The sequence below is a fragment of the Xylaria bambusicola genome (assembly GCF_022495145.1).
Source record: "Xylaria bambusicola strain CBS 139988 unplaced genomic scaffold F5B22scaffold_11, whole genome shotgun sequence".
In the NCBI taxonomy this organism is placed as follows: Eukaryota; Fungi; Ascomycota; class Sordariomycetes; order Xylariales; family Xylariaceae; genus Xylaria; species Xylaria bambusicola.
The window spans coordinates 561438-577991 of NW_025953564.1; the positions used below are offsets into that span (position 1 = coordinate 561438).

Here is a 16554-nt window from a genome sequence, read left to right on the forward strand (position 1 = left end):
CTCCGCCTCTCCGTCGCTGCAGTAGTTGCTTCTCATGGCTCGATGGGGTGGTTTTTGTGTTTTTTCGCGGTAAAGCTCCTCTTTTTTAAATTATGCCCCCCCCCCCCCCCCCCCCATGCTGTGCTGCGGGCCTGTGTACTAGGACGCTTGTTTGGGAGGCTTGGAAAGGCCAACTTGGGTTCCTCCAAGTAACCGCAAAGTTTTGGCACTAAGCTCCGCCTTCCGGTTCGGGTCGCCGAAATTCTCTGCCCTGTGTTAGCCTCACTCGCTAAGGAGGATATCTTGCACGATCGGCAAGGAATGGGCCACAGCTGTCTTACCTCGGAGCGAGCTCGTTATCCCATCCTAATTCCTGTGACAACTTTTCGCATAGAAATCCCGTCCCAATATGGGTGTGTTCCTCTGGTGATTCCTCGTCAAACCAAGTAGGCCGGGTTAAAAAGAAAACAAAGATGGCTGTAATGGTGTAAAATGACATGAAATAGGCCAGCCAAATAGACATCGGAGGAACCAAGGCACGATATAAATCGTGGACAAAAAATAAAAAACGATTGAGCAAACCAAAAGTTTAGAAGCCAAGATAAAGCCCGGCCTCCAGCATCGCAGACACGTCCGGGAACTTTTCATCGTAACGAGGTTGACATAAATTGAAATTTCGCAAATGTTAGCGGGAATGGAATAGGAACTTGTATTTGTCCTGAGGTAGGTAAGAGGTATTGGTCAGTAGTGTGTAGTGTGTGTGCGTGGAAAAGGAAATTTGAATCAAGGGAGGCTAGAAGCTTTAAATATATGGGATTCCGGTCTTCGGAGAAACCAAATCGCAGTCCTGTTGAAATCATCGACTATGGCTTTAGGTTCATACGCTTTGGTTATGGGCCAAACGCAAATTTATATGCGCAAATTAGTGATCGAAAAGACTTTGTACTAATCGTAAACTTAGATGCTTCCTCATGCGCAGTATCTTGACAACTGGTCTGATTGGCGCAGCATCCAACCGCAGTGACCGTGCTTTCTGCAACCCACCAGGCAGGTGTGCATTTAGGAACACTTAGTGCATAGAGTGTATGAATAATGTCGCCATTCTCTTGAGATATGCGGGAGTGTCAGAAAGGGAAGGCGGTGATACTTGCGTTCCACATACTGGAATGCTGGGAATCTGTAAATAAGACCTTCATCCAGCCGGATAACTGTATTGTAACTTAGACTTCTAGATAATCTAATGGGATCACATGTATTACTCTTGACAGGGAGGGCGGCGCAAAGTATGTCAGATGGTTTACAGGGAGTAGGATCATGCCGCCCGTGTACATCCTCAAACCCGCGATCCCGTAGATAGCGCGGCCAAAAATGAGGTCATTTTGGGGGCGTAAGTGCATACTTCGGTTCCTGCAGCTCTTCGAACACCTACCAGGGTTAGTTTGTGCTAGCGACGCTCATGATGAAGGCGATGAGGAACCATGACAGCTTTCCCGATAGGCGCCTCGCACCTGACGGATGCCGAGCTGCCGGGTGGGCTTAGCCGTACATGTTGAACGGGGCATTAAGTGGTGTGCCCTATCTTGAACCTATTCAATGAGGTTCTCTAGCCAATATTTGTCAAACAGGCCGGCCAAGGCGAGAACCAGATCTTCAAACTTGAGCGTGAAATCTAGGCTTCGACAATTTGCATCCACTCGAGGTCCGAAGGACCTATTGCTATCTAGTGTACATGTGGTCATCATCCGCTAAATGTGATGTCAGAATCTGGAATTCGAAAGTGTGATGGTCTTGAACTGAGGAACCGTGGCGACAGCAATTAACCAATATCATAGACGTAGCAAAACCCTAGAATAGCTTCTACATAACCGCAAAACAGATCGGTGAGTGTATCTCATGATAATCCCTCAGAACATCTTGTGAATCGTGTAATGCTGGGCGATGCTTATTGAGATGCGTGCTTCTATTTCGCAAAAGATCTACCCTAATCTCAACGAACGCCGCAGTGTTATCCAAGGTGTTGGCAGTTGATTCCCTTGCGGCACCCTACCCGAGACGCCGGCAGGCAACTTGGGGTGCGCATAAGCTGGCGTGTCGCCTACACTAATGTTGGAGGAATATTAAATCTTACTGCGTCACGCTGGTGATCAACCAACAATACTTTCCTGTTCCCCAAGGCTTGCTTAATCATATCTGGTAGTTTATGTAGTCAAATGAGGCGTATTATCGCATAGCTTATAAATGTAACCGACGAATATTTATTAGCTAGTTGTTGAAGCTTAACATGTCATACCGTCGAGCTCGAGCTGCTGACCCTCCTGCAATGTACATGCCCATTGCTGCAGAGTCAGCTATCACATGTATTGCTGACGAATCATTATAGATGGTATCTATTTGGCTCCATATGAGTCACGGAGACATATTAAGAGAATTCATCTCGAGAATTGAACCCGAAGCTGTGGAATATCAACAACTATGTCAGTCAGCTCGGACAATAGGGGTTGTCTGGGCTGCAGCGCCCCCAACTGGAACTTCGGTGAGAGGAAGATTCATGATATATCCGTAAGAATAATGGATCTGTCTGAGAGACGAGGGCTTTAGTCACAGTATCACGGGTAGTATAAAAGCAGCCAGTGATCCCTAATACCGCCCGGATGTGTATGTTAATGCACTTGCTTGATCGACACCCCACATCTTCAGGTATGTTGGCGGCTGAGTAAATTAGAATCAATCTGCAATTGGCAAATGCACATTTATCATGGCATAACCCATATTTTTTTGAAAGAAACGGTGTAGTGCGCACCTCCGCCACCGGGCTGCATAGATCCTTCCGCTACATGTGGCCAGATTCGGAAAGGCAAAATCAATGCATCACCTCTGGGCGGTGAGATTAGATAGAGTATCTAGAAGTATCGTTAAAAAGAAGCGAATTACTCGCATGGCAACGGATTATCTAACAAAAATAATCCTGCCAATACCTCGCTTATCTGGAACCCATAAAATGGAGATGGTATCCAAGGGCAATGGCAAAAGTAGGTAACAAAAAATTTATGACATACCTGATCTTGGAAAACGCTCAATAGTTTCTCAGGGCGCCTAGGTACCAGGAGCCAGAATGGTTGCTGGACGTGTAAATTAAGGAGGAAGAAGTGCGATGAACATCAACCCATATGCAAGACATGCGAAGTCTTGCGAATTTCCTGCGAGGGGTATGGGCCAAAGCCTATATGGATGGACAGAGGGCCTCTTGAGAAGGAAACAGCCGAAAGAGTGAAGATGGCCGTTGCTCTGAATGGACCAAAGAGAACACGAAATCGCCGGAAGGCAACTACCATATCTACTCCCCCCGTGGATTGCTCTCGCAATACAGCAGCTCGAGATGAGGAAGTGCACCAAGAGCTTACAAGACACACATATCCGATGGCTCACGGGAGTGATGGCCCTTCAATGTCTTTTGATGATCTGCTCGTCACGAACCATATGAACTGGCAGGACTCAAGGCACCCAGGAATAGGGGATATGGATATGATCATGACAAATATGCCAAGCATGTCTCCCTTAACCTTCTCATCGCCCATTGACCTTGAGTTAGGGTGTTTCTCTTTCTCCGGTATTGACACAGTTAGTCCTAAACAGCCACTGAGTATAGCCTTGACGGAGATGTTGCAACCGGAAGGTAAGATAATCACAGATGAAGGAGCGCCAAATGAAACCCCTTTAGAACAACCGGAGCTCCCACAGGCAGATCCAGTGTATCATAATCGTTGTTTCTCTTATGGCCGAATCTCACCGATGAGTTCGATCTCTGCAGGCTCATCATCTGCCGACTCTCGTGGATCACACATAGAAAGGGCCATGCTGCTATCTTACTACATGAGCAAAGTGATACCAAAGCAGTTCCTATTCGCGTGGGTTAGTAACCCCGAAGACATGCAGTGGTTGCAGTTTCTCCTCCTAAGCTGCACACAAGTCCTAGAAGTCTCGATGGTACTTAGCAAGGCATACTACCTCAACAGTTTTGTATCTGTGGCTGGATCGGAACTACCAAAGGAATATGACGATCAATTATCTGAAATAAGCAGGATTCTCAAGACATTCCCCTCCCCTTCAGCAACGATATCGCTTCTCGACGACGAACAAAGGATATCACAAACCATATCTGCTTGCGCTTGTCTGATTCAGTGCATACAGCTAGAGGTTCGTTCATAGATACTTGACTTTCATATAGGATAAATGCAATTACTCATGGAAGCATAGATTTTCTACGGAGGGTCAAGCTGTTGGGTAGACTACCTTCAAGAAGCGGGACAATACACGCAAAGCCTTATCGACTTAACTATCTCAAGCAAGAAACACCAGCTCCCTGCCCACAGCTCACTGGCTCATGGCGAGTCCGTTCTGTGGCTGACGACAGGAAAGGCACTGCTGAGTAAGCTGATCTGGCTCGACGTCCTGGCCACAGTCTCTACCGGAAAAGGACCTTTTCTCGGCATCAAACACAATGTTCTTCTCCACTCAGCTGAAATCGACATGGTCAAGGCATCTGGTTGCCACAACGATGTTGTCTTGGCGTTGAATGAAATTACCGCTCTGAAAAGCTGGAAGATGCAGGCCGAAAGTCAGAGAAGGCTAAGCACGATTGAGCTAGTGACTCGCGGTAGTACCATCGTGGACTCACTCAACAATCTAATTTCTAGCCAGATTGAGACTTCCATGAGACCTCAGGTAGCTAACGGGAAAAGAGGAATCTCGCCAGAGCTACTGGCCCACAGATCTCTCGAAGAACTCTCAAAAGATATCACGATCGTCTATGCGCGCGCCGCCATCGTCCACGTGCACTTTGTCCTATCCGGGTCGAATTTACACATTGACGAGATACGAATAGGCACAGTGGATTTGATTAAATCCTTAAAAGGGTTATGCAAGAGTGGAATGATTGATCATGCTCTGTGGCCCCTGTGTGTGGCCGCGTGTGCGATTCGTGACGAGGACGAGGAGCAATGTCTTTTCCAGTTCATCGACTCAGAGGATCGAGATCAGGGCCATCGCCACGTGCATAAGCGGACGTACCATGCTATAAGGCAAATCGGGCGTGAATGTCGAAATTCCATACTAGTCGATGGGGGGTCATCTTGTTGGGTTAACGCCATGGACCGTGTCCAGAACTACATACTTCTTGCCTAAGCTGGCATTCAAGAAAACTAAAAAAAAAAAAAAAAAAGGTGACAGAAAGAACTGCAGATGAAATCCAAGAAAATGAGTTACCCTATCACTATTCATTTGTTAGGTAAGTCCTGTGCGCTGTGCCGGGTTGCAAGCGTTTCCGCAACCTCAGCCAAGCGGCGACACGCCCAACGGGTCTACATGACCGGGAGCAAAATCGCGCAGCCAATAGGATGACATTTAGCTTATCCTCGTGCTTTGCTGATTCATAGTATTGGGCTCATAGAAACCACCGACTTATTATCAAGGCGAAAATTACTTAGAATGTGTCTTTTGCAATCGTCTTGGAGATTTCAACCGTGACAATACTAGGTCGGTATCAACCTGGTCGCAAATGCAAGTTCAAGCTGCGTTTCTATCGAATCTCCCTACACCGGCCCCTTTCCTACGTATGTCTTAAGATATAATTAAATCTAGATGGCGAAACTCCCACGTACGACCATAGCCATCGGAAAACTCGGGATCCCGTCCGCTCTCCCATAGATAAGCCGGTATGAGCGCCGAATTAGTAGTTGGGTCGGTGACGACCAGCGAATCCTCGGTGTTGTACGTCTTTTGCTTCGCTTTTTTACTTTTAGTTTTTCACGTTATACACATCTTGAACCGGTACTGGCAACTTACATGCATGTGTATACATGAAACCCTCCCCGGATTTTCACGCAGGGAAGATGATGACTAATTGCTCGGAGTCATTGCTGGCCCGAGCGGAGTTACAGGTGCAATTAGTGGAGATATCGACGGAGATAAGGCGACACAAGAAAATCTCTCATAACAGAAACTATGCAATTCTATTATCTACGGACAGACATGTTCGTTAGTAGCGATCTCGAAGTACCATTGAGATAAAGCAGCCATAAGAGGCACCGTCGCAGTCGCTTGACAGCCAGGCCGTCGTGATTGGGGTGTTGTCTTGTCCCGCTCTTTACGAACCCGCAGGTTTTCCCTTGACATTCGTAATTACGGAAGCCCTGGCCCCGGAGCACAGAGTGCCTACAATTTGAATGGAAGACAGCCATTATCGGGATACACTTTCAACCGTCCTCCAGGCCCACCGTAAGCAGACTGCATAAGGGCTTTGCAGATGAGTCGATCAGTCAAGAGGGTTCAAGGAAGGCAAACGATGTGATTAGTGTCCCGGAACGATGAAATCCCAAGTATAAGTGCAGTCCGCCAGTCGCTGGCTATGGGCTCATCAAGTCGCTGCATTCAACCTGCGATTCCCATAGCACGACAAATCATCTTAGTACCCAAATATCAATTATCAAGAATCATAAATTCTAGCTTTAGACAACATGGCACCACCGGCGCAAACTCTCACCCGAAAGCTCGGCAACGAGGGCCCTGAGATACCCGCTACTGGGTTCGGCCTGATGGGCATCAGCCTTGCTTATGGAGCAGCTGAGTGAGTCAGATTCTCTTGACTTGTCGATGATTACTTTGTATTAACCTTGCGGGGCTCAGGAGCGACGAAAAACGCCTCAAGCTGCTGGATCGGGCTTGGGAGTTAGGCTGTACCAACTGGGATACAGCTGACATATACGGCGACAGTGAAGATACCATTGGGAAGTGGTTTGAGCTTCATCCTGAGCGCCGAGCAGATATCTTTCTCGCTACCAAGTTCGGACTCAAGCCTGATCCAAATTCACCTGTTGGGATTTCGGTTGACTCTTCGCCCGAGCATTGTCGTCAAAGCATCGAGAACAGTCTAAAGCGTCTAGGTGTGGATTACATCGATCTATATTACATGCACCGGGCTAGCCCCGATGTGCCAATTGAGAAAACCATGGCTATGCTTAAGGAACTAGTGAAGTTAGTCTCTAATATCTCCTAATCGCCCAGTCCAGCCTAGCCTCTAACAGTACCACAGCGAAGGGAAGATCAAATATGTAGGTCTATCGGAGGTGTCATCTGCGACCCTTCGTCGTGCTCACGCAGTCCACCCAATCCATGCCGTACAAATGGAGTATAACCCGTGGACTCTCGATATCGAGGGCCCGTCTGGTACACACCTCCTCGATACCTGCAAAGAACTAGGCGTCTCTGTCTTCGCCTATTCGCCACTTGGCCGCGGTATTATGACCGGGCGTTTCCGCTCCGCCGCAGACTTCGGCGCAGATGACGCGCGAGCCCATATGCCGCGCTACCAGGGCGAAAACTTCGAGAAGAACTTGAAGCTCGTGGACCAGTTCGCCGAGATCGCGAAACGCAAGGGTTGCACGAGTGGCCAGCTTGTCCTCGCGTGGCTGCTTGCTCAGGGGGATAACATCTTTGTCATCCCTGGGACGAAGAAGACGGCGTACCTAGAAGAGAACTTCGCGGCATCGCAAGTCACTCTTACCGAAGAGGAAGAGAAGCTGCTACGGAAGCTGGTCTTAGAGGCTGGGGTTAGCGGACACCGAGGAGCAATGTTTGGTGGATTTGTGGACACGGCGCCGTTGGAGAGTTGAGTGTATGATATACGTGGGCATCCCACGTACTAGCATTACTGAGAATATTTTTACACAATAACAACATCATCCTCCTTCTTGAAGTGTTTCAATATTTCTCCCAACTGGTTCGCTCTCTCTGGCGGGATCCGCACGAGCCCCAGCCTTTCAAACTTGCGTCTTTCATCTGGAATAGGTTTGAGAATGAGAAAGGTATTTTGATCAGGCCACATACGACCCCAATACAGAATGAAAGCCTCCGTGATGGTATTAGCTTCTTCTCGGCTCATGAGATAGTCCGCACGACACCAGATCTCAAGCCCCTCTCTCCGCAAGCAGTAAGTCGGCGGCGTAGTTTCAGTGCCGGGGTTCTTGAGTTCAACACTCGTAGTAATTCCTCTTCCCTTGAGTCGTATAGATCCAATAATAGGGCTGGTAGTAGCGGTGGCAATAATTCCTTCTTTACTCAGACAACTCACTTCCTCAATTTTGACATCGATAGTCGAACATCTCGATGTGAAGTCCATGCGATTGTCGTACCTCACCGTTCCGAAAACGGAAAGCCACGACCAGCTAGGTGCGAGGTAAACATCTGGTCGCCTATGCGTATTGATAATTTGCCAGCATAACTGGTGCGCGATGTTCCGCTCCCAAACCCCGGCCATGTATTTACCCCCTTTTCCAGATTGAACACCTTGCTCAGCGAGTCCCGACAGCGCCACTAGCCGATCGCTGTCGTAGGTGAATTTCAATGAAGAATATCTCTCTGCGATACGCATCCACTCGTATGGCAGTGGGATGCCATTGGGTTTAAAACATGCGTGGTAATCTCGCTTGAAATTGGCTATGACTACCATGCCGCCACACTGGCAGTCGGTCATGGCTTGGCATTCCCATTTTATCTCATCCGTGTCAAAGTGCACCACTCTCGGCGACAGGATGCGCTCCTGCAATACCCAACCGCGTTGCATCAGAGGGGAATTGGAGGCGCTGTGACTATAGTTGCTGCCAAAGTGTGCGTGGGTGAGGTGGGGTTGTGGTCGGATCCGTATCTCCGGATCTTGCGGGACTGTCTGGGCAGGGTATTGTCCCCCCAGGTTACTGGAGGTGAATAGGCCCCCGTATGAGTCTTCCGCTTGAGTGGCAGCTATGTTCAGATAAGAGTTGCCATACACTAATTTCATTTTCCCAGCTTCCCTTTTCCAGTCCTCTACATCGTCTTGGACAATACAGAGACTGTCGATCCATATATATTCAATTCCCAGGGCCCTTGTCAGCTCTATGGACTCTTTGTATATCCTAGGGATCGAGTCCCAAGGAATAGGTTCCGTCATCAAGTTGAAGTTGAGACTTGTTAGTGCGAAAGTCTCGTTAATACCCCATCTATGACTCAGGGTCATATATCTGCCCCGTAGTCCGTGTTGGTCCACAACGCGAACCCGGTCCTCCTGTGCGAGTTTTGGTAATTAGTTACATCCCACATATTCTTATAAACTGGTAGTTTTCAACTCACCGTGACCTTCACAACACGTACTGGGAGCATTGGGTCGTCTTTCGGGAAGCAAGAATGGTTCTCGGCACAAGCTCTGATCCAACTTTTCAGATTTTCTATGCTACGTTCTGAATCTGTGCGCTCTACTGGATGGTAATCAAGTGTAGGAAACGCTCTACAAGGACTATTTCTCTGACCTATTCGGAGTTTAGTTGAAGTACAAACATTTGTGCTGGCAAGTTAGTTCTTACTAGGATTTCCTTCCCACCACAGGTTGAAGTGTCTCCAATCTATCGAGACAGCAGACGCCCAGGTCCGTAAAACCCGCCGCCCTGTGCTGTCAAGCAGCAATTCTATGCGCAACTCTTCTTCATCAGATTTCATCTTCGCGACTAGATCCTGGCGCTGACTTTTAAGTGCCAATTCAATAGACTGCTGCCAGATCTGTCTGATACTTGGTATTCGAAGAGCGCTAGTAATGATAGCACAGGTTTGACAGCCATTCTCCCCGCTCTTTCTGTAACTGTTTAAAGAAGCTCGCGGCAATGCTTGGGACGCGAGCTTCGCCTGTGAACATGTTGAAGCATCGCAATTTTTATGCCACGGCCGACAATAGCAAGGATCCGAAGAGCTGTGGTTGTTAGTCATGGCGAATTGGCTATACCTTTCTTATAGGAAGCCTTGACGAATATAAATTTGCGGTGTAATAAAGACGGAATAAACTGATGCTAAGTGTGGCCCCGTTGGGGAGAAGTGGGAGCTAGTGATATCCTTGACGAAGGTCCGCGTCATTCCTGATCCGTGAGGTTGCATTATGTGACAAGGGCTCTTGTAGAGGGCTTGGAACTTAGTCATATTCATTAATAATCTACTAGGGGTCTCTAGGGCCTTGATCTCTCTCTCTCTTTTCTATCCTGGAGTAGGAGATTCCTTAGCTATTTATGCTCATTTAGGCCTTATACAATTTATGACTCCCTTTTGTCTGTTGGGCATTTATACCTTAATTATTGGTTTTTTTGCAGTTAACAGATTGTTCTTATCTAATCGTTTATAGCTTTACTTTCCTCTAGGGGTAGCGTTGGTTATTTTTGGGTCTTTTAGGTTTTATAGGATTATCCGTGTGATACTATCTCCTTCCTTTTAATGCTCGACTTTAAGTATAATTAACGCCTTTAAGGGGTTTACGAATTCGGGGTCTTAATTATTTAGGGGTTCGTTGGTTTACCAGGATTTTATTGATGGAACTGTTTAATAAAAGCCTTCGCGCTAGCGCCGTTTATATATTCATATAGTTTTTAAGTCCAATACCTTTTAGTTGGCCAACTTTCCCATTTGATTAGGTACTTTACATTCCTTTAGGTTTTTAAGGAGTTTTTAATTTTTTTTACTTAATAGTCTTCGGACTTTATTGGAGGTGCTTCCCGTAGGACCTAGTCAGAGTTAAGCAATGCCTAATTATTAGCATAATAAGGCTCGATAAGCAAGATATAGAATAAATTATAGATTTTCCAACCTTTAGGTAATATAAGTTTAATAGCGGTAGGTAAAATTACCTTACGGATTTTAAAGGGACCAAGTATTTTTTTGTTTAGCTTTTTAATAGGTCTTTTTATTTTAATGTTTTTTGCGTTTAATATTACTAATTAGTCTTCGGCATATTAGGGTGGAGCCCCTTATCTTTTATTTACCTATTCTTTTATATATTGTTAGGCCCTTTTTAACTATTCCTTAGCTTCCTTATATACTTGCGTTATTTAATGGGCGTATAGCTTATTGGATGGGTTATGGGGTTATGCTATAAAAGGGTTATATATAGCTGGATGGTAGCTGTAATTTATATAGAAGGGAGATATATACGTTAAAGTTAATATAGCATTATTATATGCAAATTTAACAGTTAATAGGAGGTCTTCCTAATTGGATATTTCATAATTAACGAATATTTATAAATAGATCTTAAGGATTTAGTTAAGTTGTTTTATCTGTTTATTAGTTTAGGGGTGGAAGGTTATACTTATATAGGGTTTAATATTAATAAGTTTTAAAAAGTCCTTTTATAAATAGCTTATAAACCTAGAGTTTTTATTAAAAATTATATTAAAGGGTATATTGTATAATTTCCAATAGTACTTAGTAAAGATTTTAATAAGATCTTTGGTTTTTTTTTCCTTAACCTTTAAAGGTATAAAGTATTTTATTTTTATAAAGGGATTTATTATTACTTAAATAAAGTTATAGCTGTTAAATAAAGGTAAATTAATAATAAAGTCTATTGCAACTAATTATTATAGAATATAGTGCAACTTTATAGGTTAAAGCAATTTATGGGGGGTATATTGTAGGGCTTTGTTTTATTGATAAGCGTAGTAGCTTTATATAAAGTCCCTTATGGTTACTTTAATATTGGGCTATTAAAAGTTCTTTGTAATGAGTTCCAATGTTTTATCCATTCCTATATGCTTAGCTATTTATATATTGTGTTCCGTCCTTATTACTTTTTATTGTATAGCTATAGGTACCTATAGGTATCCTTTCCTATATAATAGGTCGTTTATAAGTTCTACATCTTTAAAGGGTTTATCCTTCTATAGATAGTACTTTGGGTTATCCTTTATTACTTTTTTAATAAGTTTAATGAACTTTAATAGCTATTTAGGTGTGGAAAGGCTATAAAGTTGTTTGGAAGTTAGTAGTATAAATATTGTTAAGTTAAATATTGATCCTTTAGAATGCGAAAAATGTTTATTTTGCAAAATTGACTTAACCGGTTAGTCTTTATTCCCCCCTTTCTTAGAGCAATATTAGGCTAGTCTTGATATAATATTAGCCTTTTTGTTTAATTTGCTAGGTTGGTAATTTATTATAAATTAGTATATTGATAATTATTACGCTTAATAGGCTTATTATTTATTTAGGACTTTAGCTATTGTAAAATATAACAGGTTTTAGTGGTTGGAATAAATTTTGATTTAGTGTTAAACGTTTTTTAAGTATTAATGCTATTGGTTAAGTCCGTTTATTATTGCAAGTAATTTTTTATTATATATTTTATAGTTTATTTCTACCGGTATTAATTTCTGGAAATAAAAGGTAATGGGGTAAAGTTTGCCGTTATTATCCTTTTATAATAGTATAGCTTTAAGGGCGAAGTTAAAGGCATTAGTTTTAACGTAAGCTACTTTGGAGGGGTTAAAATAGATAAATATAGGGGTTATAGTAAAATAGTACTTAAGTTTAAAAAAGGCTTTATTTATAACTTCCGTCCACTTTTATTATTATTAATCTATTTTATTTATATCCGTTAATGGTTTTATAATTAATAAGAACTTTTTAATAAATCTTTAGTAAAAGTTTATAAACCTAATAAATTGTTATAATTTGTGTAGGGTAGTTGGTGCTTCCTATTTAGTGATGTAGTCGATTTTATCTTAGGCTATTAAAATGTTGCTAATATTGATAACGTATTTAAGGAATTTAACTTTATATATACGCTACTTATACTTTTGGGGTATTACCGTTAAATTATACTTATTAAGGCATTATAATATTTCTTTAACTATTTTATTGTATTCTTTTTTTATTTCCGTATAAATTAGAAGGTTGTCGAGGTATATAAATAGCCTTACATTAATAAAATCCCGGAAGATGTGGTTTATTATAGATTGGAACGTTATAGGGGCGTTAATAAATCTTATAAGCATTATTATATATTCGAAGAGTTTATACTTATAATAGAATACTATCTTCTATTTATAACCCTCTTTAATTTTAACTAAATAGAATCCGGACTTTAGGTTAATTTTAATAAACTATTTAACCTTCTGGAATCTAGCCTAGAATTTTGCAATAAAGGGAATAGAATACCTTACCGGTATTGTAACAGCATTAAAACCTTAATAATCCATAATAGAACATAGTGGGTTATTTAGGTCCTTCTTTTCTATAAATATAAGGGGTGCCCCGTATAATATAATAGATTTACGAATACGATTAGTTTTAAGCATTTTGTCCAATTATGGTTTAAGTGTATTTAGTTTACAATTACTTATAGTATAAAGGGGTTCCCAGGGTAGAGTTTTCCTATTTATAAGGTCAATCGTATGATTTTAGGGTTGGTGGTTAGGTAACTGTTGTATTGCTGCTTTGGTTATGATTAGGAGGAACTCCTTAAATTCTTCGGGAATTTATTCCATCGTTACTTCAGCGGCTACCTAGAGCATAATTATTATAACTTTAATAATTCCTGGGTTAAGGATAGCTTAGCTAGTATAATTTTTACGGTAATATTTAAATGTAAATATGATTTTTCCTATATCTTTGAAGAAATAGGCAGGCTAATATTCTTTTATTTACTATTAGGGCAGGATAACATTATAATTCTTATTAAAGGTGCTTAATTTAAAGCTAAGCCTTATGAAGTGGTTTTCCTGGTATCGAAGAATAATTTATTTTATATAATACCATTTTACTTTTTATATATACGTTGCGTTAAAGGTTAGTATAGGTTTAGAATATACTTTTTTAATAAAGGGTAGCTTCCATTATTTAGCCTTTGAAAAGGATATTATAGGAATAATATTACCTATATTTAAGAGCACTTTAATTAGATATTCCTGGTTATTATATAATAGGGTTATAGGGATGATAGGCCTACGCCCCGTTCTGGGCTTTAAATTAGCCTTCTTTTAAACTAGCTTAGGAAGCTTATCTCCTACTTGCTTAGTTGCATTAATATAGGAAAAGTCACCTTTCTAAGGGCTTAAGTTCCTACACGGTACTTCGTAGGACCCAACTAAAAATCCAAATCTGATTCCTTTATTTCTATATATTATATAGGATTAACTACCTTTATAGTAATAGCATTAATTTTAGCTCGTTTAGCTATAAATAGTAGTTTTATATTATTGTTAAGCCTTCTTTTAGTAGAAAAGGTTTTTTTAGGGGCTAAAGGAAGCTCTTTTCCATTAACGTCCTTTTTAGTATAGTAGGCAAGGGTATAGTAATTACTTTTACTGTACTGTTAATAGTTAATTTTATTTTGCTTTCGTTTATTAATAGCGGCTTAGTTAATCCCCTTTAACGCAGCTGTAGCATTAGGCTAGCGATTATCCTTAGGATCGACTTTGGGCTTATTTGGCTTTTTACTAATGGGTTTCCTTTCCTTATCCTTTTTTAAGGATTGGTTTGGGCCTGAGTTGGAGCAATTCTTTTTGCTTTAGTTTTAATAGCCCAATTTTAATTGCTCCTTCGTCGAATTAGGCGCGCCTTTTAAAAATAGCCCAGGGTACGCCAGTATATTTTTATAAGTAATGTTAGCTTTTTGGATTGCATCGAGAAACTTGTTATTGTCCTTAGGGATATAGCCCCAATTATAATAAACTATCTTTATAAGTTCTAATAGTAAGCGCTTGGTGATAAAGGTCTGGAAGGTTGGGCTAAACTATTTTACCGAGTTGTTGCGGTTAAGGATCTTGGTGAAAAATTGGGCAATGTTGCCGGAATATTTTACTTTTATAAAAGCATTAGCGTCTTAGTACGTTGTTAATAGATCCTTAAACCGCGCTTTTAAGGCTATTCGATAAGCTGCCCAGGTATTAGTAACTCCAATATGGCGGATTTACTTTTAATGGGATTAATACTATTATAAAGCTTTATCTATTATAAGGAAGTTAATTTAATTAATATAGTACTTATCGAAGGGAAAACTTTCCGTATATGTAGATATATAATCCTTAACTTTAGCTTACTATAAAGAAAATTTAAAGGTATCCTTTCTATTATAGGTATAGGGCTTATTAAGTTGAATAGGGTTAAATGTTATAGTTGTGGAACTAATACTTCCGAATATAGCTAAGAATGCATGTGTTAGTTTGTTAGTAGGAGGGCTAAGGGGATTATTATTATTTAAGTTTCCTCTAGGCCCTCCATTGGGGTTTCGAAGTAGCCTTTGAGGTGGTCCTTTAAGCGGACCGCAGGGAGGTTATCCTTCAAAGGGATCGTTATTATCGTCCGAACTATTAAGGTTTCCTCCTGGGTTACCCCCGGGTAGCGGGGTAACTCCGGTAAGAATTCCCGGGGAAATTCTCGTTACCACGTATTACGCTCGCAAGGCTCGGGTGACTAATCGGGCTCTAGCTACCTATAACGCTTCATTACTGATTTGCTATTATAGAATTGCTTCTAATAATAAATACTTTATAACGGGATAGCTGGCAAAGCTAGTCATAACGCTACGTTTCTTTAATTTATTAATAATTTAATTTACATTTAATGCAATTTATTTATCCAATTGGTTTTGGATTTCTTAAATTGCTACCTAAGTGTACATTCATAGCTTATCAATTTAGCTAAGGTTTATAATGGGGCGGTTTATAAATTAATCAATTTATCCCTTAATTATAATAGCCTAATTATTTATAACTCCTTAGGTCTTTTAATAGTTAGCTTTTTATTTAGCAAATTTACTTTAAAAAGTTTAAAGGGCTTAATAGTAATAATCCACTACTTCTTTAAGCTAATTAATAATATTAGCTCGAGATTAGGTATTTTATACAATACACGTAATAGTTCCTTATACGTTTTAAAAAAAGGTAATGCTTCTTTATACAATCTTTTATTAAAAGTATTTTATTTATTTTTAGGTTATTTATATGTTCATTTTATATAAGTTAATTAAGGTATCGTATATATTATAAATAATAGTATATATATTTTGGAATGCTTCCCTTTATTTAAGGGGTATTCTTTACTTATATTTTTATAAGGATTAGGCTACCTAAAAGGTCTTACCTATATAGTTATAAATATTTATAATCTATTATAAAGGGTTTTGGATTATTATATTTATATATTCCATTTCTATATCCCCAATGTTCTTATAAATGGTTAGGTTATAAAAGGTAAGTTCTATAACTTTAGATGTTAATTTGGGGGCTATAATGGAAGGATTTTATTATAAAACTAATTAATTAATAGATTTAAATAGGTTTTCTAAAGAAGGTAATCCTTTAGGAAAAGGGGACATAACCTAATTAAAATAGGCGGGCTTAGGTATAGCGGGTAACGACGGAAGGGATATAGCTTATTTAGGGGTAAAGGCTAGGCTCCGATTAGGGCTAGCGGAATATTCGCTTAATACCTCTACATGTTCTAATTCTGCCTATAAGTTACCAAGGGGCGGGACATCCCTAATCTCGGGCATTTAAGGTCCAATAAGGTAGTAAAGGCAGGTTACTTAGCTACTATTCATCCTTAGGACAATTCTTATATAATAAAGGGGATCTTAAGGAATTAAAGTTTAAGCTATCCTTACTTAAATAATAAAAACTAAAGTTGGAATCCTATAGCTAGGGTATATCTGTAATTTTAAAGAAGTTTAAAGCCTTAGGTCGATAAGGTTATCGGCTACTTCCTGCTCTTTAAATAGGAGTATTAGGA

At 40.9% G+C, this 16554-nt stretch overlaps 4 protein-coding genes across 4 annotated transcripts; 2 read left to right on the top strand and 2 right to left on the bottom strand.

Annotated features, from left to right (window-relative positions):
• Nucleotides 1–119: 119 nt before the first annotated feature.
• On the bottom strand, nucleotides 120–868 carry F5B22DRAFT_598611 (uncharacterized protein). The gene is made up of 2 exons (XM_047974385.1): nucleotides 321–868; nucleotides 120–245 (listed from the first exon to the last, which is right to left on the bottom strand). Exons 1-2 carry the CDS (start codon nucleotides 500–502, stop codon nucleotides 209–211), a joined length of 219 nt encoding a protein of 72 aa, XP_047832868.1. The 5' UTR covers nucleotides 503–868; the 3' UTR covers nucleotides 120–208.
• Nucleotides 869–2904: 2036 nt separating this feature from the next.
• Nucleotides 2905–5678, top strand: F5B22DRAFT_598614 (fungal-specific transcription factor domain-containing protein). The gene is made up of 3 exons (XM_047974386.1): nucleotides 2905–3008; nucleotides 3068–4173; nucleotides 4234–5678. The coding sequence occupies exons 1-3, from the start codon at nucleotides 2915–2917 to the stop codon at nucleotides 5158–5160; spliced, it is 2127 nt and encodes a 708-aa protein (XP_047832869.1). The 5' UTR covers nucleotides 2905–2914; the 3' UTR covers nucleotides 5161–5678.
• A 675-nt stretch (nucleotides 5679–6353) lies between these two features.
• Nucleotides 6354–7936, top strand: F5B22DRAFT_54672 (Aldo/keto reductase). The gene is made up of 3 exons (XM_047972913.1): nucleotides 6354–6601; nucleotides 6661–7008; nucleotides 7067–7936. Exons 1-3 carry the CDS (start codon nucleotides 6492–6494, stop codon nucleotides 7644–7646), a joined length of 1038 nt encoding a protein of 345 aa, XP_047832870.1. The 5' UTR covers nucleotides 6354–6491; the 3' UTR covers nucleotides 7647–7936.
• On the bottom strand, nucleotides 7672–10007 carry F5B22DRAFT_54644 (heterokaryon incompatibility protein-domain-containing protein). The gene is made up of 3 exons (XM_047972912.1): nucleotides 9369–10007; nucleotides 9139–9314; nucleotides 7672–9073 (listed from the first exon to the last, which is right to left on the bottom strand). The coding sequence occupies exons 1-3, from the start codon at nucleotides 9763–9765 to the stop codon at nucleotides 7697–7699; spliced, it is 1950 nt and encodes a 649-aa protein (XP_047832871.1). The 5' UTR covers nucleotides 9766–10007; the 3' UTR covers nucleotides 7672–7696.
• Between the last annotated feature and the right edge of the window lie 6547 nt (nucleotides 10008–16554).